Source organism: Eleutherodactylus coqui, chromosome 3, assembly GCF_035609145.1.
Source record: "Eleutherodactylus coqui strain aEleCoq1 chromosome 3, aEleCoq1.hap1, whole genome shotgun sequence".
NCBI lineage: Eukaryota > Metazoa > Chordata > Amphibia > Anura > Eleutherodactylidae > Eleutherodactylus > Eleutherodactylus coqui.
In genome coordinates, this window is record NC_089839.1 from 193,744,537 (window position 1) to 193,770,475 (window position 25,939).

The 25,939-nt window shown below is 47.0% G+C and overlaps 1 protein-coding gene across 1 annotated transcript in view; it reads left to right on the forward strand.

Moving 5' to 3' along the window:
• The window catches only part of GXYLT2 (glucoside xylosyltransferase 2), a 70,096-nt gene that overhangs the window by 26,044 nt on the left and 18,113 nt on the right, over positions 1 to 25,939 (forward strand). The window contains exons 2-4 of the mRNA XM_066596708.1: positions 7,380 to 7,560; positions 15,005 to 15,136; positions 23,087 to 23,338. Coding sequence (XP_066452805.1) covers positions 7,380 to 7,560; positions 15,005 to 15,136; positions 23,087 to 23,338 — 565 coding nt within the window. The remainder of the gene's footprint in view (positions 1 to 7,379; positions 7,561 to 15,004; positions 15,137 to 23,086; positions 23,339 to 25,939) is intronic.

The following is a 25,939-nucleotide window of genomic DNA, read 5'->3' on the forward strand; positions in this document are numbered from 1 at the left end:
AATATTATACCAGAGAATCACATTATAAGGGCCTCTCTCAGTGTACAAGAGCGCTGTGAACAGCTGATCGGCGAGGATCTTGAATGATAGACCGCTGTGATCTATTGATGACCTATTTTTAGAACATGCTATTAATAGTTTAAAACCCCTTTAAGGATAGGAGATAGCTTTCAGATCAGTGGGATTTTGACTGCAGTTCAGGGGTCGGACACATCCTCAAGCAAGGGCAATGACTGTTGCCCATGCACACCACCGCCCCATTCATTTCAGTGGTACCTATGGAAATAGCTGAGCGCTTGAACTTGACTATGTCCAGCAGTTCCAATGAAATAAATAGAGCGGTGGTGCTCATGCGCAATTGCTGTTGCCTTCGCTTCAGCATGCCCTGGAGTCAGAGGCATATGTTGATGCTTCTTGGCCCCAGTGCAAAATCTGTAACGGGGCCCCCAAATATAATGCTTTATTCATAGTACTGGGATCCCTGTATGGAGAAGAGAGGCCTTATGGGCCCCCTAAGGCTCCTGGGCCCGGGTGCAACCGCATCCCCTGCATCCTCTATAGTTACGCCCCTGCCTGGAGTCTTGTTCTTGGGGTGGCCCAGCAGTCGAATCCTCACCTATCTGAAAGTTATCCCCTATCCTGTGGGTAGGGAATAACTTTCAATCATGGCACAACCCCTTTAAGGCGGTTGTGCCACGATTGCAAGTTACCGTATTTCTGAAGTTCTGTGCTTTTTCACTGGGGTCTTGATAACAGCTGGAATTTGTAGTTCCGCCACATTTTTCCTAATACGAATGTCTTTTGGTATTTTTTATGTGGTCTCCCTTCTTAGTTATGGATGGCACAATACTTGAAAATAAAGTATATTATGTGGAAGCCGTGAATCCAGCGGCTCAGATTATGGGTTTTAACACGCAGCAGCTCGCTTCAATAATTCACGGTGTTACATTAAAAGCTGGAAGGTAAATACTAATTCACATAAATGAGTTCATTCAATATTTATGCCCCTCTGAAAGTAGAATTTAATTAAGACCTAAGCCTTCTCAAGTCTTATTGATACGCGCATTGCGTGATCATTGCATAGTAGTAACTCTTTTAAATCCAGCGGTAAAGCTTTCGTCGTGACATTTTATTCATGGATCCCGCTTGGTATTTCTCAGACTCTCATATTTATGTAAATTACACTTTGCGAAAGAAATTACTTGTGCGCGCTTCCCCTACACTGTGTGTGCCGCGTAATTCTCCTATACTCAACGTCGCCACCTGCTGGGTAACGTACTTTGTATGACCTACAGTGGGGGGAAAAGGGGTAACTTGAGACTTCTGGGCCCCAATGCAATATCTTCCTGGGTCCTCACCTACCATGTGCCATGTATAATGCTGGTGGCATCTTATGTGGCAGAGAGGGCCTTCGGTGCCATTAATATCTCTGCTCCATTTTTAGCTAAATGCCGGAAAGGAGTTGGACGAAGGAAACTACTTTGACAAGATCGCCAGCCTGTAAAATGGGTTTTCAATGTTGAAATGCATCTAGCCTTGCAGACTAGGGATGAATTTCCCCAAGCAAGACTTAAGTTCGGATACAGCTTTAACCCTTTGCAATCCAATTATGGATTCAGGGTTTCCTAGGGGGCTTTCTCTTACTGCTATTATACAATGGCGCCTTCTTCAGGCTAGAGCCAGTACTGCGGTATGGGACATGCTGGAGAGGCCCCCGACAACAGAACAGCCAGTAATATACAGTAAGAATACCCTGCCAGATGTCTTCCAACATTGGAGCTGTACAGCCTTGAATCAGAATGTCTTTAGACGTCAGACAGTGGATTGGAAAGGGTTAACCCCTTAAGGACGCAGCTCCTCCCCCCCTTTTTTTTTTCTTTTTTCCCAATTTCGTTTTTTAAAAAATCATAACTTTTATTTAACCATCAACGTAGCTGTCTGAGGGCTTATTTTTTGCGGGACAAGTTGTATTTTTCAATGGTGTTATTTAATTTACCATATAATGTACTGAAAAGCTTTTTAAAAATTCTAAAAGTGGAGTGAAATAGAAAAAAAATGAAATTTTGCCATCTTTGGGAGGATCTTGTTTCTACGATGTGCTCAATGCAACAAAAATGACATGAAAAACTTTATTCTATAGGTCAGTACGATTACTACGATACAAGAATTTTATACAGCGTTTGTTTTTTTTCTGCTTTACTACTTTTATTGTTTTCCAAAGATATTTCAATTTTTTTAAAATTATTTTCTGTTGCCATCTTTTGAAAGTAATAACTTTTATTTTTTTGTCGACATAGTTGTGTGAGGGCTCATTTTTTGCGGGACGTCCTGTAGTTTCTATTGATACCATTTTGGAGTACATATGACATAACATTTTTTTTGGAGACGGGTGACCAAGAAAAGTGCAATTCTAGTATTGTTTATTTTTTTTCTTTCTGACGATGTTCACCATGCAGGATAAATAATGAGTTAGTCCACCTGCAGACGGGCGGAAATTCCACGGCGGGATTTCCCGCAGAATTTCCGTCCCTGGAAGCTACCATAGGATTGCGTTAACAAACGCAATCCTATGCAGATGGCCGCGCGAAATCTCGCACGGCAAATAAATCGCGGCATGCTCTATTTCTGTGTGGGGCTTGCAGAAACGTCACTTAGCGGCAGTCGGCACATGAAAAAGCCAAGGCCGCAGGAGAGGTGAGTGCCCGCGCTGCTCTCTGCAGACGCTCGGGTCGGGTCCCGCTGCGGCCTTACTTTGGTAGATCGGACTTTTATGGACGCATCGATACAAAATATGTTTTTTTGTTTTAATATTTGGATTCTTTTATTATAATCGTGGCAAAAGTGTTTATTCTTAAACTTTTTATTTACTAATTAATAAAACTTGTGATGGTTTGATGGCTCCTGCAGTATAATATCTTAGCATTACATTAAACTGCTATCTGACAGGCAATCTATAAAGCCACCCTACAGGCATGACTTGATAGGCAATCTGCAATGGCAATCCTGGAGGCATATATCTATATTTCAGAACACTTCTGCTCGATTCACAACCTGATTGGTTGTTTGGGTTGGCTGAATCACAATTCCAGCAACCTGATTGGTTGTTTGGGTTGACTGATTCATAGTGATTGGTTGTTTGGGTTGGCTGAATCACAATTCCAGCAACCTGATTGGTTGTTTGTTGTGAATAAAGCAGAAGTCTTGTGGAATATAAATATATGCGCCCTGGAGCCTTTCAGAAGGCACCCTGGCTGCCATGGCAGCCGCACAGCAACCCACAATCTTATCAAACGGTACGCGGCCATTCGCAGAGCACTCGCAGCCATATGTGGTCTCTGCTGGCAGCGTGTATGGCTGCTAATGTGTAAAATACATACACCGTGGGAATAAGCCCTTTAATCACATCACTGAAAGTTAGTATCATCTAACTTGTATAACAGCAGCCAGAGAAGCCTATTTTCAAATGGTGCCAAGACATAGAAATTTTCTCCAGGAGCTGGACAATTAGGGCATCCATTAACTTGTCTAAATAGCTGTTGTCTTAGTTCTCAGATGAGTGGATAGTGAGTGCGATTTCCGTGAGTGGATTTAAAATTGCAGCAGAAATATTAGCTATTTTTGTGCGGAATCTGTACAGGCAGCTATCATTGAAGTCAATGTAAGCAGCCCATCTGTAATTGACATTGCGGATAGGCCGCGGGTACCCACGTCATCGCTTAGCGACTGCATGGGAAAAACAAACATTTGAAAAAAATATCTGTACTGAGCATGACCGATGGCGAGCGTCCACAGTACAGCAAAAGCAGGTTTGCAGGGTCGCCGGCTGAAGTCAGACCAGAATCCGCTGTGGGAACCCCGCATGCAGAATCCGACTCTGCCTTGTGCAGCGGGCCAAGTCATATACATGAGTGATGCATGTCCTATCGTCACGTTCCTTGGAACGCATACACTCATTGTTTTCAATAGGACAGTAAAATACATCGAATGCCGTGCGATGTCCACGTGAGTGCAATGCAAGCTCTCCTGTTGAAAACAATGGGAAACACTTTAACGTGCCTGAAAGCTAAGCAGAGGATTACTATTTCAAGGAAGTGATGGGGGGCATTTTTGTCAAAAACCACCCTGCATCGGCGTGAAAACACACATTGGCCAGCGTGATATTGGGCCGAGTTTCCCGACCCGATTTCTCGTTTGCCCATGTGTAGACAGCCTGAGTATGAGGGATGTGTGGAAGCCACAATGGCGGTCTTAGTATTTCAATAAACTTTAATTATGCAAATTAAAAAGAACTTCAAACTATAAAGACAAGAAGCCACGTTGTGTTGTTAATCTCTTCCAACACGGTGTTAATCTTGGAAGCAAGGACGGAGTAGTGATGTCTTCCTTACAACTTTGTTTTTAAGTCTACTTCTTCCTGTTTGGAGCAGAAAGCCTCAGTTGACTGATACAACAATAGAGTAGTAATGAGCGTGGCCAAGTTGGAGAGGAAATGCTGCATCTATTGTTGATCTTTGTGAATGCAAACAACATGTAGAAAGTTTTAGGCAAGGAAATGTTTCCTGTCTCTTGAGATGTAGTGTAGTGGGACTCTGATGTGCCCTTAAAGGAAATGTAATTGATCGGAGGAGACATGAGCGAGGTGTTGTGATGACCCTTTATGGATGATGTCTTTGTATATGGGTGGTATATGAATGTATTAGAGGTACGAAAGTGCATACACCATGCAGATTATAGCGAACCCTTAGGCTACACCAAGGTGGCTACCTGAACCATGCAAATTTGACTTAACAAGTACACAGCCACCTTCCCGCACACATTGTAGTATAATTTGCTCCTTGATGCAACCCCATTAGTGTAACTGGAAGCTCTTGGCCCCAATGTAATTGTCCCCACCCAACCTACCATGTGCCATTCAAAAGGCTGGCGTCGTCTCATGTGGCAGAAGGCCTTTAGCACCTCTTAAGGTGATTATCGCCTGAATTATCCCTGGAAATGGCAGATTCAGGAGATCATCTTCCCATATACACATGGCCGCTGACAAGAAACTGAGCAACTAATCGCTCATTTTTCGAAGTCGCTTGGTTTTTAGCAGAACTGAAAACCAAGAGACTGTTGGACGTGTAGACAGGAGCCGATCAATCTTTAAGCGACCGCCTACTTACTATGAATGGAGGCGGGCCGGCAGCAGGAACGATCCCCAACTACTCCGCCTCCATTCACAGAATGGCTATCTCTCCTGTGTACCGCCCCCTTAGTGCTAGTCGCTGGGACAGTTATCCGATATAAAGGATATCGGGGCCCGGGTGTGACTGCTAGCTCTGGGTGCCATAATTGCATCCCTCTGCACCCCTATCAGTATATTGGATCAAAGGAGTTGTATGAGAGTTGAATGGAACTGAGCTGCAATACCAGATACAGCCTAGAGTGGCGCTGTTTCTTGAAGAAAGCAGCCATGTTAAAAAGTTAATTACTGGGAAAACTGGGTGATAATCAATGTGGATTCAGTCACAAGTCCTAAAGGGATTTCTGTTGTGTGTAACAACCCCTGTGGTACCTGTAGTGATGGCCATATTAGATTTCACCCAGCTTTCCCAGGACGGGTACTAGGCCCCATTCTCACAGCTTAGGGCCCTTTCACAAAGGCGTATTTTCTGTCCATATGTATCTTTAAATCAACTTTGCGAAAATAAGAACTGATGTGTCAATACTTGACATGGATTCTGCATTGGGCTAAATCAGTTGCAGAAGAGACTCAGCCACGGATTGAGTATCAGATCCTTGTTGGGAAAAATCCAGCGTGGATCTGACAGTTAGGCCCTGTTCACATAGTGGAAAATTTGCACTGGTTTTGGGTCCCATTCCTTTCAATTCACTTCTTGATGTTGATTCCATGCAGTTTCTGTGTTAACAAATCCACACATAGATTTGCCAATTGAAAAGGGCATATATTTGCATAGCCACGGCAGAAATCCACAGCTCAGATGCAGATTTCTGCCGTGGTTTTTAGAGGCGGAATACATGTGGAAAAAAAATCTGCATTGAATTCCGCCTTGTGAACATCCTCTTAAGGCCCATTTAGACGTAACAATTATCGCTCAAAATTCATTCAAACGACCAAAAATAAGCGATAATCGTTACACGTAAATGCTGGCATTGTGCACTTTTTGTTTGAATGATGATTTTAAGGTGAACTTCAAAATCCATCGTTCAGACACAGAGATAAAGTGTCTCTTAAAAGAACACACATTGTTATCTCCATGAGAGTCGGCAGATAACATAGTAATCTGCCTTCAGCCTGGAGGAGAACAATGCAGCTGTTTGCACAGCTCAGCGTGTGATTAATCACAGGCTGGACTCTGCAAACAGCTCTTGGAAGCCCTTTTACATGCAAATGAAGATGAAAGATTATCTTTGCATGTAAATGGGCTTTTAGGCTCTGTGCACTCTGCGTTTGAGCCCTACATTTTGTGTTTACACCTGGAAAAGCTACTGGTGTGTATGTCAAAGTATCCATAGGGCTCCATTCACCCGATGCTTTCCTGGCCACTGCAAAGAACATACTGTATATTGCACAGTACACTTTTTTTTACCATTGTAGACAATGGGTGATGTCTACAACCTCTGATGGAAGGACTTATATTTACAGACAATTGTTGGATTTTCAGTAATGAAGAGTGGACTTTTGAAAAGTTCAGTTTGGCCGAAATACACTGTGAAAATGCGCAAATGTGACTGAACCCATTGAAATCATGGGTTCTATTCATGGGAATTGCACACGGAAAAAAAACGCAAGCGCGCTTAAATATGCGTCGTATAAACACTTGTGTGAATGAGCCATAAAAGCCCCATATAACACCCAGAGTATTATACAGGGTGTTTGTGGCTCTTAGACAGTGTTATACACCAGTGTTCAGGACTAGTGTCGCTAAAAGTTTAGTTCGACATGAACCTGGATCAAGCTTGTAGCAAAGTTTGACCCCAAAAGGGTTGTACTGGTTCAGTTTGCTCAACACTAATTTTAAGAAAAAAGGCTTTCTTCCTAAATAGCGTTGAGCGAATATCGAAATAATCGGGTCGGGAGTGGCCAACCTGCTTTTAAAAATCAATTGTGAATCGGGACTCCCTATTCTGACTTCTATTAAAATGAGTAGGAGTAAAAAAGAAAAAAATCAGTAGTGGTGGTGATGGCGGCATCCTAGTAATTGGGTTGCAGCACTAAGCCAACAGACCTGTCCTTTCTGCTCAATACCAAGAGCCTATGTTTTGGTGATTTTGTGTGAGGGAGGCTTAAGAGTAGTAAAAAATGCCGTACCAAGACTCGGATCCTGGTCTTCATTCGGCTAAACTTGGCAGTAATGATGTTTCCTCCATTTTTCCAGAGTACCAGAACAAAAACATAAAGCCCCCCCTGAGGAATGGATGCACCTGGCAGTGGTGGCCTGCGGAGATCGTGTAGAGGAGACGGTCACTATGGTGAAATCTGCTGTGCTCTTCAGCATGAAAAAAATTCGATTCCACATATTCGCTGAGGACGCATTAAAACCGGAATTCGACAAAAAGGTAATTGAATGGGATGATCTATGGGGTGAATCTCTCACTTGCAAACCTGAACATTCCTCCTCAATAATTGCAATTTCTGTCTCTTTACCTATGAACATTAATCTGTATTTACCTTGTATGTGCCTTAAACATCAACTGGAAATGGCCCCTCCATCATCCAAGCACTTTTGTATGTGAATCTGTATATCGGCGAAGACATTTACCAATGTGACTGGTGTGAGCACCTCCAGCTGGACAGCAAACCTCATCAAGCACTGTAACTCGCAGTATTATTGCTGGAGCCGCTAAAGGGGGCGTGGGTGGGGCCTGTGATTCCTGGGGCCCATAAGTGGGGGGGGGGGCCCTGTGATTGTTGGGTTCGCTAAGGAGGGGGGGGGGTGCTGTGATTGCTGGGTCTGCTTAGGGAGGGGGGGGGGCTCTGTGATTGCTGGGTCCGCTAAGGGGGGGGGAGGGGGCTCTGTGATTGCTGGGTCCACTAAGGGGGCGGGGGGCCTGTGATTGCTGGGGCCAGCTAAAGGGTGCCCTGTTATTGCTGGGTCCGCCAAAGGGGGGCCCTGTGATTGCTGGGTCCGACAGAGGGGGGCCCTGTGATTGCTGGGGCCGCTAAGGGGGGGGGCTGTGATTGCTGGGGCCGCTATGGGGGGTCCCTCTGATTGCTGGGGCCGCTAAGGGGAGGGGACTCCGTGATTGCTGGGGCCGCTAAGGGGGGGGCCCTGTGATTGCTGGGGCCGCTAAGGGGGGGGGCCCTGTGATTGCTCGGGCTACTAAGGGGGGCATGTGATTGCTGGGGCTGCTAAGGGGGGGGGCCTGAGATTGCTGGGGCCGCTAAGGGGAGGCCCTGTGATTGCTGGGGCTGCTAAGGGGAAGGGGGGGACCATGTGATTGGTAGGGCCGCTTAGGGGAGGGGGGGCCCTGTGATTGCTGGGTCCGCTAAGGGGGATGCCCTGTGATTGCTGGGTCCGCTAAGGGGGGTCCCTGTGATTGCTGGCTCCGCTAAGGAAGGGGGCCCTGTGATTCCTGGCTCCGCTAAGGTGGGGGGGGGGCCCTGTGATTGATGGGTCTGCTAAGAAAAGGGGCCCTGTGATTGCTGTGTCCGCCAAGGGGGGGGGGGGGGGGGCTTGTGATTGCTGTGTCTGCTAAGGGAGGGGGCCCTGTAATAGCTGGGTCCGCTAAGGGGGGGGGGGGCCTGTGATTGCTGTGTCCGCGAAGGGGGGGGGGCTGTGATTGTTGGGTCCGCTTGGGGGGGCTTGTGATTGCTGTGTCTGCTAAGGTGGGGCCCTGTGATTGCTGGGTCCGCTAAGCGGGGGAGGGGGGGGCCCTGGGATTGCTGTGGCCACTAAGGGGGTGGGGCCCTGTGATTGCTGTGTCTGATAAGGGGGTGGGGGGGCCCTGTGATTGCTGGGTCCGCTAAGGTGGCCCTGTGATTGCTGGGTCCACTAAGTCGGGGCTTGTGATTGCTGTGTCCGCTAAGGGGGGCCCTGTGATTGCTGGATCCGCTGAGGGGGGGATCAGGACTTGTGATTGCTGGGTCCGCTAAGGAGGCCCTGTAATTGCTGGGTCCGCTAAGGGGGGAGGCCTTTGATTTCTGGGTCCGCTCATGGGGGGGGAGGTGGCCCTGTAATTGCTGGGTCCGCGGGGGGGGGGGGGAGGGCTGTGATTGTTGGGTTTGCTAAGAAAAGGGGCCCTGTGATTGCTGTGTCTGCCAAGGGGGGGGGGGGCTTGTGATTGCTGTGTCTGCTAAGGGAGGGGGCCCTGTAATTGCTGGGTCCGCTAAGGGGGGGGGGGCTGTGATTGCTGTGTCCGCGAAGGGGGGGGGGGCTGTGATTGTTGGGTCCGCTTGGGGGGGCTTGTGATTGCTGTGTCTGCTAAGGTGGGGCCCTGGGATTGCTGGGTCCGCTAAGCGGGGGAGGGGGGGGGCCCTGTGATTGCTGTGGCCACTAAGGGGGTGGGGCCCTGTGATTGCTGTGTCTGATAAGGGGGTGGGGGGGCCCTGTGATTGCTGGGTCCGCTAAGGTGGCCCTGTGATTGCTGGGTCCACTAAGTCGGGGCTTGTGATTGCTGTGTCCGCTAAGGGGGGCCCTGTGATTGCTGGATCCGCTAAGGGGGGGAGGGGGGACTTGTGATTGCTGGGTCCGCTAAGGAGGCCCTGTAATTGCTGGGTCCGCTAAGGGGGGAGGCCTTTGATTTCTGGGTCCGCTCATGGGGGGGGGGGAGGTAGCCCTGTAATTGCTGGGTCCGCGGGGGGGGGGGGGGCTGTGATTGTTGGGTTTGCTAAGGGGGGCGTGGCCCTGTTATTGCTGGGTCCGCTAAGGGGGGGCTCTGTGATTGCTGGGTCCGCTAAGGGGGGGGCCCTGTGATTGCTGGGTCCGCTAAGGGGGGGGGGGTGTGGCGGGCTGTTGTTGCTGGGACCGCTAGGGGGGGGGGGCCTGTTATTGCTGGGTCCGCTAAGAGGGGGCCTGTGGTTGCTGGATCCGCTAAGAGGGGGCCTGTGGTTGCTGGATCCGCTAAGCGGGGGCCTGCGGTTGCTGGGTCCACTAAGGGGGGGGCCTGCGGTTGCTTGGTCTGCTAAGGCGGGGCCTGCGGTTGCTGGGTCCGCTAAGGGGGGGCCTGTTATTGCTGGGTCCGCTAAGGTGGGGCCTGTGGTTACTGGGTCCGCTAAGGGGGGGTCCTGTGGTTGCTGGGTCTGCTAAGGGGGGGGGAGGCTGTGATTGCTGAGTCTTCTAAGAGGGGGGGGGGCTGTGATTGCTGGGTCCGCTAAGGGGGGGGTGGGGGCCCTGTGATTGCTGGGTCCGCTAAGGGGGATGCCCTGTGATTGCTGGGTCCGCTAAGGGGGAGGGGGCCCTGTGATTGCTTTGTCCTCTAACGGGAAAGCCCTGTGATTGCTTTGTCCTCTAAGGGGGAAGCCCTGTGATTGCTGGGTCTGCTAAGGGTGGGGCCCTGTGATTGCTGGGTCTGCTAAAGGGGGGTGCCCCTGTGATTGCTGGGTCCCCTAAGGGGCAGGGGGCCCTGTGATTGCTGGGTCCCCTAAGGGGGAGGGGGCCCTGTGATTGCTTTGTCCTCTAACGGGAAAGCCCTGTGATTGCTTTGTCCTCTAAGGGGGAAGCCCTGTGATTGCTGGGTCTGCTAAGGGTGGGGCCCTGTGATTGCTGGGTCTGCTAAAGGGGGGCGGCCAGTGATTGTTGCGTCCGCTAAAGATGGAGGGGCCCTGTGATTGCTGGGTCCGCTGGGGGGGTGTCTGTGATTGCTGGGTCTTCTAAGGGGGGGGGCCCTGTGATTGCTGGGTCCGCTAAGGGGGGGTGGCTATGATTGCTGGGTCCGCTAAGGGGGATGCCCTGTGATTACTGGGTCCGCTAAGCGGGGTCCCTGTGATTGCTGGCTCTGCTAAGGAAGGGGGCCCTGTGATTGCTGGGTCTGCTAAGTGGGAGGGGGGGAGCTGTGATTGCTGGGTCTGCTAAGGGGGTCACTGTTAATGGGGCCACTTAAGGGAGCATTTACTGAGGTCATTAATGGGGGTCATTATTGCTGGGGCACTAAGAGGGAGAACTATTACTACTAGGGTCACTGGGAGGAGGCATTGTTACTATTGCTGGAATAATGGAGGTAAAAAATCCCTAACCCCCTCCCCCCCTTTACATTAACCAGTATTTTTTGGTGACAAAAGTGACAACCTCATGTCGGCATTGACATTGTTTAAATGGACCCGATCGTCAGTATTCATGAACAATAAGTGCACGCTCTTCAAATGATTACATGTTTGTGGCATGTGTTTGGCTGTCATGTCTCAATGTCATGGATACAGTTCATTTTGGTGAGAAATGTGATGGTTCTATAGGGGAGATTTATTACACAGTCTAAAACAAAAACTGTTGTTGCTCGTAGCAACCATCGCAGGACAGCTTTCATTCCACATAGTGCTGTGGTAAAATGAAAGTTGCTCTGTGATTGGTTGCTATGGACAACAGACATTTTTTCCTTTGCAGTTTTCATAAATCCGCTCCATAATCTTCATCCATGTCAGTTTTCATAGCGAACCAGATAGAAATGCCGCAGTTATTAAGTAATGTTTGGGTTTCCTAGTGAGATAATCACCCTGTATATTATAGGTGTGAGATGGCTGACTGAATCCTACTCCTTACCGAGCACCATTGAGAGTTAGGCCAGCACAAGGACTATATTATGTGAGACATTAAAAGAGGGCCTTTACCTATAAATGAGGCCATTAATGTTTGACCTGTTCTAGGATCAGCCTCCTGGGACCCCCACCGGATATGCAAAGCAAATTTGTGACAGCTCTTAAAAGGACAGATTTACTGAGGACCATTTTACATGGAATGACCTGTCAGGCGCGGATGTGCGGAATGCCAGAATTAGTTTTCTTTTTTATCCTGGCTCTCAAAAAATGTGGATAAAAAGCAATCAAAAAGACGTATTTACCACAAAGTGTTACTAATAACAACTACTTTGCTCACGGAGGAAAAGAACGATCCCTCACACAGCCCAATTGACAAAAAGTAAAAAGTTACGGGTCTCAAAATATTGCAACGGAAAGCAAATTTTATTTAAAAAAAAGTCATTTACTTTTTAAAAGTTCAAAAACCTAGAACTATATAAATTTGGTATCGCTGTACTGACCCACAGAACAAAGTTTTGGAAGTTTTGGAAGGTGTTAGTCCACCGCTCGGGTTCCTTGCTGATCAGCTGATTACCGACCCGCTGTCAGTGCAGTAAGCAGATAGTGCTCCCCATATTGCAGCCACCTACTTTGATACTGCAATTCAATGGGAGGTGTGCCTGCAGTACCAAACCGGGTTGCTGCAGTGTTGACAGCATCATCTGCTTCCAGCGCTGTCCATACTGACAGTGGGCTGTGATCTGCTGATCATCATGATCTGAAGCAACAGACCCCCTGCCAATTAACTACTGGTGACCTATTCTGAGGAGAGGCGATCAATGGAAAAAGATCTCCTTAAAGGAAATGTAATGAGACGCTGCAACATGTCAGCAATGCCCACTATTGTGTGTTTCTGTGTATATGTGGTATATAATGTTGCAACTGTTTTGTGTCCTGAAAAATTCTTCTGGCTGTCTGGGCTTGCAGGGGTTAATGACAAACGCTGTATATAAACCACATAATCGCTGCCTATGAGAGACAACTGCTGTGACCTTGCACGACCTTGTCCAGTGCTGACTTTGCATTGTAGAACTGGCAGAAGATTAAGCACCAACTAAAAGGACAAAGAGGAGGAAGGGGACAGATACACACAATACCCAGTGTGTTCAGGAGGGGGAAGAAACCCTTACACATCAGAAAGGAAATTAAAGGGCTTTTCTAGAGATGACCCCAATGACCTGCATGCCCAAGTGCTTAGAAGTATCTCCCAATGACTTCATAGAGTGGGACCTTACATGAATGGGGAACAGGATCCCATCAGTTTTATACCAGCATAGTAATGTAGAACAAGGGCATCGGAAGCAGTGGCTCCTGGGCTGTGTACCTTGGAGCTGGGCCATTGTGATTGGTGGCGCCAACATGACATTTTACTTGCCACGATGTTTAGGTACAAAGCTAGGGCAGCAAACTGAATCTTTTTCCCGGTGAAAGAAAGCCTGGCTACGACTCTGATAACGCATGTCTCCTGCATATACAGCAAGCAGTTCTGATAGAAGTACACTGGATGGTCCCTATGAAAGAGACATCCATCTAAGGGCACCTACCCACTGGCGAATTTTTTTTTCCTGCGATGTTTTGCGTTTTTTCTCAAGAGTAGAGATGAGCGAGCATACTCGGAAAAGCACTACTCGCTTGAGTAATTTGCTTTATCCGAGTATCGCTATGCTCGTCCCTGAAGATTCGGGTGCCGGCACGGAGCGGGGAGCTGCAGGGAAGAGCGGGGAGGAACGGAGGTAAGATCTTTCTCTCCCTCTCTCCCGCCCGCTCTCCCCTGCTCCCCGCTGCGACTCACCTGTCAGCCGCAGCGGCACCCGAATCTTCAGGGACGAGCACAGCGATACTCGGATAAAGCAAATTACTCGAGCGAGTAGTGCTTTTCCGAGTACGCTCGCTCATCTCTACTCAAGAGCAATTAGTATAGAATGTGTTCTTGTCCATCTGGGGTTTTTTTCCGTTTCGTGGGGTTTTTTCACATAGGAACTGTCAGTTGCATATGTGTCCTTATTTTTCTCTTAATGCACCCATGATTGTCAATGGAGGGCTGCAAAAAACGCAGCGTTTTTCACGCGCGAAAATCGTGGGTAGGCGCCCTAATAGCGCATTGAACCTCCTTCTGAATATCCGCAGTTAGTTGTGGCGTAGATTCCACTAGGTGATGAAATCATTCTGCAAAAACTTTGGCTCCTGCGGACAGGAAGCCTCTTGTAGTTGCTGCAAATTAGATGAAGGTACTGACATGTTTAGACCAGCTGACAGGAAGGGTTCATCGATTTCATGATGCTTGTGCCAAATTCAGACACCCTCCTACCCACCCATCAGTATGGGAACAGAAATCTGGATTCATCTGACAAAGCAATATTTTTCCTCTGCTCAGTGATCCATTTTTTGTGCAAATTGCACAATTTTACCCACTGGATTCTGACCTTTTCTGGAACTGGTCATCTGCTGTTATAGTCCATGCGTGCTAAGGAAAGGAGAGTTGTGCATTTGGACACATTAGAGCAACGGCGCTGTATTCGGCTGTCATTTACTTGACTGTGCAGTGCCTGTTCATCAGAACAATTCTTAATATTCTCCTATGACCCCTTTAGTTGATGAGTTGTTACCATCCACAGGATCGCCTGTCACTGGATGTTTTTCCTCGATGACGACATTTTTTTCAATAGACTCTCCACACCGCTGCTCGAGGAAAGTCTGCAAAGGTTGGCAGTAAAATCCTGGCGCCAGCTAGTGTGGCACCGATGACCAGGCCTCCTTACAAGATGGCTGGATTTTCCCATCTAATAGGAATTCACACTGAAACTGATCCACAGAATACTTGTCATCTGATTTTATGCTGCACTCCGGGGTCACGGGGGTAATTTCATTACAGGGAAACACCAATTATGAAAGGGACAGGGCTCTCGTAAAGGGGCCATTCAGTGCAGATCCTGGGCACTAGCAATGGAAACTCCTCACTTAGGCAAATTTTCACTGCTTTCCCTGCAGCACCCCTGTCCCTCAGCTGAGAATCATAGCGATTCTCTGCTCACGGCCGGCTATTCGCAGCATGCTGCGAATTGCGCGATTCTCCGCGGTGAGCCTATCTGTCAGATAGGCTCACCACGGAGATCCGTCTGCTGGCTCCTGCTCCCGGGCGGCGGCTCCCGCAGCAGATCTCCGCCGCGGGATTTCGCAACGCCCGTGGACAGGCAGCCCTAAGGTTTTCATTCCTATCAAGAAAGATATAATAATAATAGTAACAGTAATAATAATGTATCACTTCTCTTCTAGTTTGAAGAATGGCCACAACAGCTGTCCAGAAAGTTTGACTACAAGATATACCCAATTACTTTTTCTGTTGGCAACGCTCAGGAATGGAAGAAATTATTCAAACCCTGCGCGGCTCAGCGGCTCTTTCTTCCGGTAAGTAGTCTGTGATTGGATTCAGATTTATTCACCACCTTATTCTACATCTGGTCATCTAGACTGGATTATATGCAACTTTTACTTTCTCCCTCCAGCAAGGAATGTTTTATGGTTGCTTAAGACTCTCCTGGCTGACATATGTTTTTCTGCTTCTGATCTTTTCGCCGTGTGATTCGCTCTCTTTGAAGACCTGGTCACAAGTTTAGTCACTGTGCCAGGAGAGCTGAGTATGCCACGGCATGGAATACTGATTCTAATGCCCGTAGTCTGAATAGCCGACCTATTGAAAGAGGAAAGTGTGTCCCCGTGAGAGAGACAAGGGAGGAACAATGGGACCATTTAAAAGGTTGCGGTGAATGTGCAGGATTGTGCTGGCCCTTGAACTGTGCACTAGATTTCATCGGGGTGTTTATGGAAACTTTTGTTCTGCTTAAAGGGACAGTAAACCTAGAAATGAATGAAGGGAAGAAACAAAGACACGGAAAGCAGAGACTTACACCGTGATCATCTCACCAAACTTTCTGCAAATTTGTGGGGAAAAAAAACGTAACCCCTTCGTGGCCACAATGCGCCTTTTTATTGATCTCACTAGTAGGCTTTAAACCTCCACATATATCATTTTAAGGTATGAAAAAAGACTTCGGCAGCATCCAGGGTGCAAATTGATATCCAAAGTTTTATTCCCCCATCACAGAAAAACAGGCAACGTTTCGGCCATGTTGGCCTTTGTCAAGCTCGAGCTTGACAAAGGCCAACATGGCCGAAACGTTGCCTGTTTTTCTGTGATGGGGTAATAAAACTTTGGATATCAATTTGCACCCTGGATGCTGCCGAAGTCTTTTTTCATTGCTGCATGTGATTTTGGTGATGAGGATCCATTCACCTGTTTCTTTGGCTACTGCATAATCTATGCCCAGCCCTTGGAGGGATATACAATTTGTGCTGCTGGCGACCTGCTTTCTCTATATCATTTTAAGGTGGTGGCTTGATTGACAGTCAGATGTGGAGAAACCTCAGATTCTTGCAGTATAAGGTACATAACGGGCTGGTCACAAAGGCGTTGAAGTGATATTGCAATGAAAACAGGAGGCCAGATCCTTCTAATATTGTCCTTTTCAGCTTGAGGCTAACTGAGGGGGTGGGCCGTAGGTAGGAGGGGCTTAGCTTAGTATTTTGAACACAGAGCCTGACAGTTGATTCTTCTAGTCCTGTGTTGTTCCAGATGTCTCGGGGATGTAAGACTGTGCCCGTGGGAACATACTTTGATTGATTTCATTACACAGTGTTAGATGTCTATTATTTCACCATTTAATCCCCTGATGGAAGGGGACACTCCGGACCCCCTAACATCAGAGCCATGTGTGACTCGGGAGTGGGGGGAGAGTTAGCTGGAGCACCTGTTGTTCACTTTGACGGAAAACATCCAGGCATTAGAAATCAAGCTGATTTCTTAATACTTTGCAGCCCTCCACTATACATTAACTCTCTCCATTCTGCAATGACATTAGCTTTCTTCTTGCATGTACTTTATATTGGCAAAGTGAAGCTTTCCTGCAGGCATGGAAAGGTTTGAGCATGCATTTAAAACAAAAAAAAAAAAAGAACTAAAGCATACTCGCCTACCTTCAGACCCCTGGCGCACCACTATTCGGCTCCTATTGCTCCAACCTTGTCCACTGTCAAAAGTCAAGTGACCGCTGTGGCTAATTAGAGGTCGCAGTGAACTCCTGGCATCATGGCGCTTAGGATGTGAGGACTGATGCCAGGAGTTCGGAAGGCAATGCTACAGCCTCTGATTTGCCGCAGCAGAGGACTGGGACAGAGAAGTAAGAGCCAGTTGGCAGTGGCCTGGGGGTCCGAAGGCAGGTGAGTATGCTTTCGTTTTTTATTTTAACGCATGCCTAGCCATTTAAAAATATTTTTATTGAAAACACAAAGCCTTTTTCAGGCCCTTTTACATTGCCGTATGATCGGGCATAGTTCGTTTGTTGGATCATCGGGTGATGTAAAGCTGCATCCTGTCATCCAACACATGAAAAAACGCTCATTGATCGGCTGATTGCATCTTTTGTGCACCACAGGGTATCTGCTGCAATGATGAAACCGAATGATTGTATGTATGATAGTTCGTCCCCATATACTCTGAATCAGCTTATGCAAAGGCCAAATAAACAAACACCTATCTCTTTGATCAGTGCTGGTCATTGGGATGTCATCGTGAGGTGTAAAAGGACTCATGATGTCCTTTTAAATAGGACAAATGTTGGACACTATAGCGTTCAACAGCCATCCCAGTGATTATCTCTCCTGTGCTTTTGCATAGGAGCGATCATCACTCAGTGAATGGAGACGGAGCGGGTTGGCGATCGTCCGGTCCGCCTGCCTCTATTCACAGCAAACAGGCAGTCGTTCATAGATGAATGACTGCCTGTTTACACGGACCGATCATTGCTCAATTTTTTTTTTTTAAGGCCTGCACAATACGAACAACAAAAAAATGATAATCATTCGCCGTTCAGATCATTCCGGCATTACCATAATCCTTAGAGAATCGGAACAAGAATCGTTCCGTATAAAAGAGCTGTTAGTCTATACATATCAAATAGAAATTCTGCAAAGTCTGTAGTGGAGGGTAAATTGGACATTCTACAGTGTGCAAGAGTGTGTCTCGCTCCGGAGGACCTGGCATGTCTGTGCGTTACACATACAGGTCATTGATTTCACGATGAACCATGTAATGCTTTGTTTTCGCTATGGTGGTGCTGCAGACAAATTGAAAACTTCCCATCAGATTTCTCCAGAGATTTAGGGCTTACTCACATGGGCATATTTGCTATCCGAATTACGCACGTATTTTGTACGGACAGCATAAAGCTCATAGACTTGCATTGGGGCAGGCAAGCATGTATTTATCATGCACGGAAAAAAAATAGTACGTCCAATTTTGGTTCGTATGACGGTTCAAAATCGCCTGTGCAAGTCCATAGGAACATTAAAATTGCGCAGTGAATATGCACGATACATGCGCGTTCACTGCATATTTACCAAGAGGACAGGAGAAATTATTGGCAAGGACCAAGCAGCTTCAGTCCGTGAAAACGCTGCGTATTTCACGGACCGAAGCTGCCCTTACTATATAGCTCATCGCATAGAGATCCCTAGCAAAAAGTGAACAACCCCTTTATTGCCTCTAGGATCTGACTTTTATACCGCGTCGTAAATACACCATTTAATAAGCATTAGGTGAAAAAGTAGCGACAACGGATTACAAAATGAAATTGCTTAGCCTTAAATGACTTCTTGAGCAGGATGTGGGGAGTGCGTCCGTCCTTTGGGGTGTATTAAATGTTAAATGTTCATCTCTCAACCAGGGATTGCTGTGCGAGATTACATCTCGTGGCGAGTTACAGATAATTACGAAGTGCGTTGAAGTGATTCACTGCGCGCAGCAGCTGTTAGGTTGAGTGCGCAGAGATTAATTACAGTGTTTTCCCCAGTGCTATTGCACCCTTTTATCTGCCTTCATTTTAAGGTACAGAACTGTGTTACAAGTTCTCACTTCTCTGCCTGCTAAATAGCAGGGGCTAACGCGTTTCTGCAACTATTCAATTTAGGACTCCTGCTATTTAATTATCGTTGTCACCTTTTCTAATGAAAATTGTTGTCTTGTGTATTTGGAGGCCGCCGGTATCACGGCTTGGGTCATTGCTGGTGTGTAATTTGGATGCATTATGTGTGCTACCTATTAGCCTGGGTTCGGACGTGGCGCGCTTAGTGCAGAAGAAAATCTGCAGGGAAGAGCCCAGTCACGCGGGCGCATTTTTTAATCCATGTTTTAATCCGTATTTTTAACTGACTGAATACGGATAGCACATCGACCCATTAAAAGGAAATCGCATTCAAACGCGTACTTTTTTTTAAATGCAGATTGTTGTCGCACGTGAAAAAATGAAATCGCAGCATGTCCTATTTACAGCCCAAAATAGCCTATGGGAGCATAAAAACCGCAGCAAATGCAGGTGTATTGCAGTTTTTTACACATGTTGCAATGAGAAAAAAAAAATGACATCAGTTGGGCCTTTTTGCATTTTTTTATTTTTGTGTGTGAAAACCGCATGACACACGGACATAGAAAATGCATATATGCAATAAAAAAACCCATGTGCCTTACGCACGAAGTGAGATCGGTCGTTTTTTCACGGACCAAAATTGCATACACCCATGTGAATGAGGGTTATATGCAGATTTTGGGACAGATTTTGATGAAGATTTCACCCCTCATTTGAAGAGATGAAATCTGCATTGAAGATTGACAACTAGAGATGAGCGAGCGTACTCGCTAAGGCCTTATGCGAGCACCTGCCCGCTCGTCTCTAAAGATTTGGGTGCCGGCGGGGGAGAGCGGTGAGTTGCGGGAGTGAGCAGCGAGGAGCGGGGGGGAGAGAGTGAGAGAGAGATTCTTCCTCCCCCCCCCCTGTTCCTCTTGCTCTCCCCCGCTCTCCCCCGCCGGCACCCGAATCTCTAGAGATGAGCCGGCAGGTACTCGCATAAGGCACTACTCGCTCGAGTAGTTTGCCCTAGCGAGTACGCTCGCTCATCTCTATTGACAACATAAATTGTCATGCTACGGATTTGAAATCCAGCATGATTGTCAATTCTGCTCCAGATTGCGCTCCATGTGGATGAGATTTGTACTGTACATGCTGTGGGATTTCCATCCAAACATTCTGGGTGTAAAATGTGCAGCATTTACGCTGCATGTGAACATTCCCTTAGGCATGGCATACTTACAGCGCAGATTTTGTACCAAAGCCTGCGCCATTTTATATCACTCCACTGAATGCTACGGAAGTGATCACCATATATACTACGGGGCGACTTCCAGAGCATTTAATGAAACCTGCATTCAATTAAATCCATATCATAGGAAAACAAATGAATTGACGTGTCAACGCTGAACGCTGTCTCCACATCAGGCGGCCGTACTTTAATAGCCCCATGGGCTGCGACTAAATCCACAAACAGATCCACTTGTAAATCCATGCCAGTACTCCGAGGGGCAGCCTCACATTTCGGTGCAGATTAAGTGTCAGATTCACATCAGAAAAATCCCTGATACTTGATCAACGCTCTGGTTTTGGGGTAAAAAATTGCCCTACCTAATGCGCCACAGTGTCTGCTCTTTGATTGGTCAGAACTGCTCACATGATCAATGCTAGGTAGGGTTGCCCCTTTTATCACCTAAAATACTGGCCAAAGTAAAAAGGGGCATGGTTTAGGGCTGTGGCTTATCACAATGTATGTTTTTACCTACATTATTCCAATGGCCCAAGTAGTAATAGTGGCCTTTCTCAGTAGCCCCAGTACTAATAGTGCCTATTCTTAGGGGCCAAAGTAGTAGTGGCCCCTCTCAGTATCGCCAGTACTAATAATGCCTATTCTTAGGGGCCCCAGTAGTAATAGTGGCCCCTCTCAGTAGCCCAAGTAGTAATAGTGCTCCTCTTAGTGGCCCCAGTACTAATAGTGCCTATTCTTAGGTGCCCAAGTAGTAATAGTGGCCCCAGTAGTAATAGTTGCCCCTCTCTGTGGCCCCAGTAGTAATAGTGGCCCCTCTCAATGGCCCCAGTAGTAATAGTGCTCCCTCTAAGAGGCCCCAATAGGGATAGTGGCCCCTGTAGTAATAGCCCCTGCAGCGCTCACAGAAGATCCTCACTCCTGCCTTGGTGTCGGTGTTCCTGCCAGACGCCAAGAGGAGGAGTGAGGAACTTTTGTGAGCGCTGCAGCGGCGTCCCAACAGTAACTTCAGAGTGAGTTGTAGTGCTTGATGACTTGGTTGCTGCCCAGCCGGAGGACCTCACACCAGATAATTTTTTACCGGCCATTAATATGGCCGGTAAAAAATAGCTAGCAGCACTGGCCTCTAGAGTAAATTATCAGATGGGCCGGTGGTTCGCAACCCTAGTGCTGGCCAATTAGAGCGCAGTGCACAGTATGCATTAGGTAGTTCGAAACTTTAATCAGCCATCTTGGATGGCTGAAAACCGGGGCCCAGAACTGGAAGAACAACTGCAGGTTCTATATACCCCCATCTTCCTCTGATCCGGAGACTTTTGTCCCGAAACCGGAGGATTACTTTAACTGTGCCATTAGTTTTTTTTTGTGTTCTGCATATAGGTATTGTGCATCTAGTGACACTTTTACAGGTTGTGCAAGGAACCTGCATGACGAGCAATCCCCTAATCTGTTTTTATTGTCACAAGGGCTCTGCAGAGAGCGCTTCCTGACTTTCCAATAGCGGCTCTGTATAGTAACATGCTTTAGATCCGGCGCTCTATAGCGCTAGTTATGCAATTTCCTGATGTAACGTAAAAGATGCTTTAGCTCAAAGTTTAGAGCGGTTTTCTGAGACTTATAATATTGATAACCTATTTTCAGGATAGGGCATCAATACTTGATTGATAGCGGTCCGCTCTGGATCCCCACCGATCAGCTAATCGTCTGTGCCGCTGTCAGTGTAGCAGGCTGGATGTTGTTGGCGTTGCTTCACTTCCATTAAAATCGATCGGAGCCATTCCTTGTATTACACTTCGAGCTCCGTAATGAGGAGTGTAATAGGAGGCAGCGCTCATTGATTTCAATAGGAGTGAAGCTGTCTAGTAGACCAATAAAATCAGTTGATTGGTGGGGATCCAGAGCAGCGGAATCCCGCAAATCAATGATTGATGACCTATCCTACGCATAGGTCATCAATGGTAAATGCGCAGAACATCCCTTTAACTTAAATGTTTGTTTTATTACTTTCCAATGAGAGAAAAAATCCCAAAATACGTAAACTATACAGTCATATAATGTGTATATAGTTATACATTTATTAGTATGAAACTCATCTGCATTCTCATGAATATTAATGAACCTTACAACTGGGACACGGTGATAATTAGGTGAACGCTCCAGCCAATAAAAATTGTAATTGGATCCGACGCCTCTAATCATTCGTCTGTTGTGTAATCAGGTCCATGAAATCCTTAGGCATTTTTTTATGAGATGTTGGGTGTAGTTGTACAATTAGAACTAACTAAAATGTATCTGTTTAAATTGTGATAACCTGTAAAGGGAATGTACCATCACAAAAGGGCATACAGACATTCATTCTAAACACTTTTTTATATTTTTGGTGTGTTTTTTTTTTTTTTTTTACCTTTTCAGACAGTAGCAAGAATCGCTCAGTGAATGGAGGCAGAGACTGCTGGAGATTACTGGGGCTGCTCACCTTGATTCATAGTGAACAGGCAGTCGCTCATAGATCAACACTTGCCCGTTCATACAAGCCAATCAACTCATTTTTATACCTACAGAGTGTTAGGGCAGCAGAAATGCAGTCCTGAGCTCTTACTCATGACCTGAAGGTTGCGGGTTCAAACCCTATGTGGTTCAGGTAGCTGACTCAAGGTTGATTCAGCCTTCCATCCTTCCAAGGTCGGTAAAATGAGTACCCTGCTTGCTGTGAGGGGTAAAAGATGACTGGGGAAGGCAATGGCAAACCACCCCGCAAAATAGTCTGCCAAGAAAACGTCACAACGTGACGTCAGTCACGACTCGATGCTTGCACCAGGGGACTATACCTTTACCAGAATTGGTGTCTATTATATGGTGACTGCATTAGTTCGATTATCTAATTCCACCGTGCTATAAAAGTTGCATTATGGATATGCTGTCAATTTTGTTTTGCTGCTTTTTGGGGGGGAGGAAGGGGTTTGATGGGGGGGGGGGGGTAAGTTTGAAAGGGATCACATCGCAGATATGCTGCAGTAGTAAAGATGAGTATTATGACAGGCATGGCAGGGTGGCCCAAGGTGGCAGTCTGCACTAGGGCCCATAAGTACTTAGCCACACCTCTGATTCTGTTACAGTATTCTGCTTAATAAACCACTTTGTCTTCACGGACAGATGATTCTGCAAGACGTGGACTCCTTGCTGTACGTAGACACGGATGTTCTTTTCTTGAGACCTTTGGACGACATCTGGGCCTTTCTCAAGCACTTCAATGACACCCAGTTGGCAGCAATGGCTCCTGAGCATGAGGTCCCCAAGATAGGCTGGTACAGCCGCTTTGCCCGACACCCATTTTATGGCGCAACGGGTGTCAACTCCGGGGTCATGCTGATGAATCTGACACGTATTAGGAAGCAGCAGTTCAAGGTAAAAGGGGTTAATAACTCTAACTACGTAGAATATAAATCGGGACGCTTGATGACTTGCAGGATAAAATGTATCTGGATGGATGAGTGAGCTTAATGTGCCCGGCGGAGAAGGGAGTAGAAAATCCGTGACATATTAATGGTCTCTACATCGGGAGGGGGGAGATGGTCCTTCGAGGGAACAAAGATAATGGAATGAAATTTTTCATACAAGGACTGTTACTAGAAAAAATATATTAGCAATATTAGAAAGTCTCCTTGTTTCCTTTATAGAGGTCAATGTTGCTACAGTGATTTCTTAAAGGGACATGGCACAATTTTTCTTTTTGTTTTTGTTGGTGTACATATTGCAATGATAAAATGTGTCCAAGTAAGCATATACTCTCATTGTCAAAATAAATGTAAGCACCTAGAAGGAGTTGTAGTTTTGCAGCAAAACTGGGCATGCAGTTACATCTCAGGCAGATATGTAAATGATTTGAGTTGTGGTGCAATTAGATGAACGGTCTTGTCACCTGAGGCCCTAAAGTGGTTCCCCCTTGACCTATATTAAGGCTCTCAGAGGCTCCTTGTGTGCAGTGACCTCTTATTCTGCTTGTGTAGAGCTTGTTGACCACTAGACACCTCTACGTTGCAGAGAAGAGATGTCACCCCGTTACCAGAGTCTGGGAGGGGCGCATTATTGGGATAGGAGAAGCTGGATGGTCGTATCAACGAATTTTCCCCCACCGGGCCATTCTGTCCAGACTGTTAGGAGGTGTTGGGACCAGTGGATGTGTGAGGGCACACAAGGTGACCGGGCTCAGGAGCCTCAAAAGACCACCAGTAGAGAGGATCATCTGATCGTCCAACAAGCATGAGCCGCTCCCATTATTTCGTTGTCCACCATCCAGAAACAGGTGGCGCCATTGTTACACCCCTGTGTCTATCAGAACCATTTCCAGGCGCTTGGCTGAAGGACATTTGGTCTCATGGTGCCCATTACGTGTACTGACTTTGACACCCACCGTCGCCTCCGTTTGCAGTGGTGTTATGAATGACAAAATTGGACTGCTACAGAGTGCACTGACGACGGCCATGTTTGTGTCTGGAGACCTCGGGGTGAGCGACTCAATTCTGTCTTTGTTGTGGAGCGGCACACTGCTCTTGCTGGTGTGATGGTCTGGGGGGCATCGCATACAACAGTAGGTCACCCTTAGTAGTGGTACGAGGGACAATGACAGCTTAGCATGGCGACTTCCAAGAGGCATTTTCCAGCAGGATAATGCTCGGCTGCACAGACAAGGGGGTCACAGGAATGTCCCCAAAACATTGTCACATTCCCGCCCCCTGTGGCTGACCAGCTACCAGATTTATCACCAATAGAACATGTATGGGACCATCTGGGATGCCAACTTCGAGAGCCTACGTGTTTGCACGATCTAGAGGCCCATCAAATGTGGAGCGATATTCCACAGAATACTATATGGAACCTGTATGCCTACATGCCTGCGCATGTAACATCTTGCAACCAAGCTAGAGACAGCCCAACAAGGTACTAGAGCCTCTATGCCCACCCGTATCACATCTTGTATCCAAGTTAGAGGCAGTACAAGAGGGTACTAGAACCTCCATGCCCACCCGTATCACATCTTGCATACAAGCTAGGGGCGATACAACGGGGTACTAGAGCCTCCATGCCCGCCCGTATCACATCTTGTATACAAGCTAGGGGCGATACAACGGGGTACTAGAGCCTCCATGCCCGCCCGTATCACATCTTGTATACAAGCTAGGGGCGATACAACAGGGTACTAGAGCCTCCATGCCCGCCCGTATCACATCTTGTATACAAGCTAGGGGCGATACAACAGGGTACTAGAGCCTCCATGCCCGCCCGTATCACATCTTGTATACAAGCTAGGGGCGATACAACAGGGTACTAGAGCCTCCATGCCCGCCCGTATATCATCTTGTATCCAAGCTAGAGGCGGTACAACAGGGTAGTTGAACCTCCATGCCCACCCATATCACATCTTGTATCCAAGCTAGGGGCGATACAACAGGGTACTAGAGCCTCCATGCACGCCCGTATCACATCTTGTATCCAAGCTAGAGGCGGTACAACAGGGTACTAGAGCCTCTATGCCCACCCATATCACATCTTGTATCCAAGCTAGGGGCGATACAACAGGGTACTAGAGCCTCCATGCCCACCTGTATCACATCTTGTATCCAAGCTAGGGGCGATACAACAGGGTACTAGAGCCTCCATGCACGCCCGTATCACATCTTGTATCCAAGCTAGAGGCGGTACAGCAGGGTACTAGAGCCTCCCTTCAAGCGGTCAGTTTTCCACAATAAATTCTCCTTTTGCTCTGATATTGTAATTACCTACTTATATCAATGTTACAATCACACAGAGAAAGTTTCATTCAATTCCAACAATTGCTTCTAGGGGAGGGATTGTTTATTTTGACAATGAGTGTATATAAGGAGTGACCCCCCAATTAAATAAATGGGCCTAATGTTCATTTATAAGACGTTTCAAAGACTCACTCCTACTGCCTGCGAAGCGATAAAGGCCCCGTTGCCAGGTATGATGACACATGATTGCTGGGGG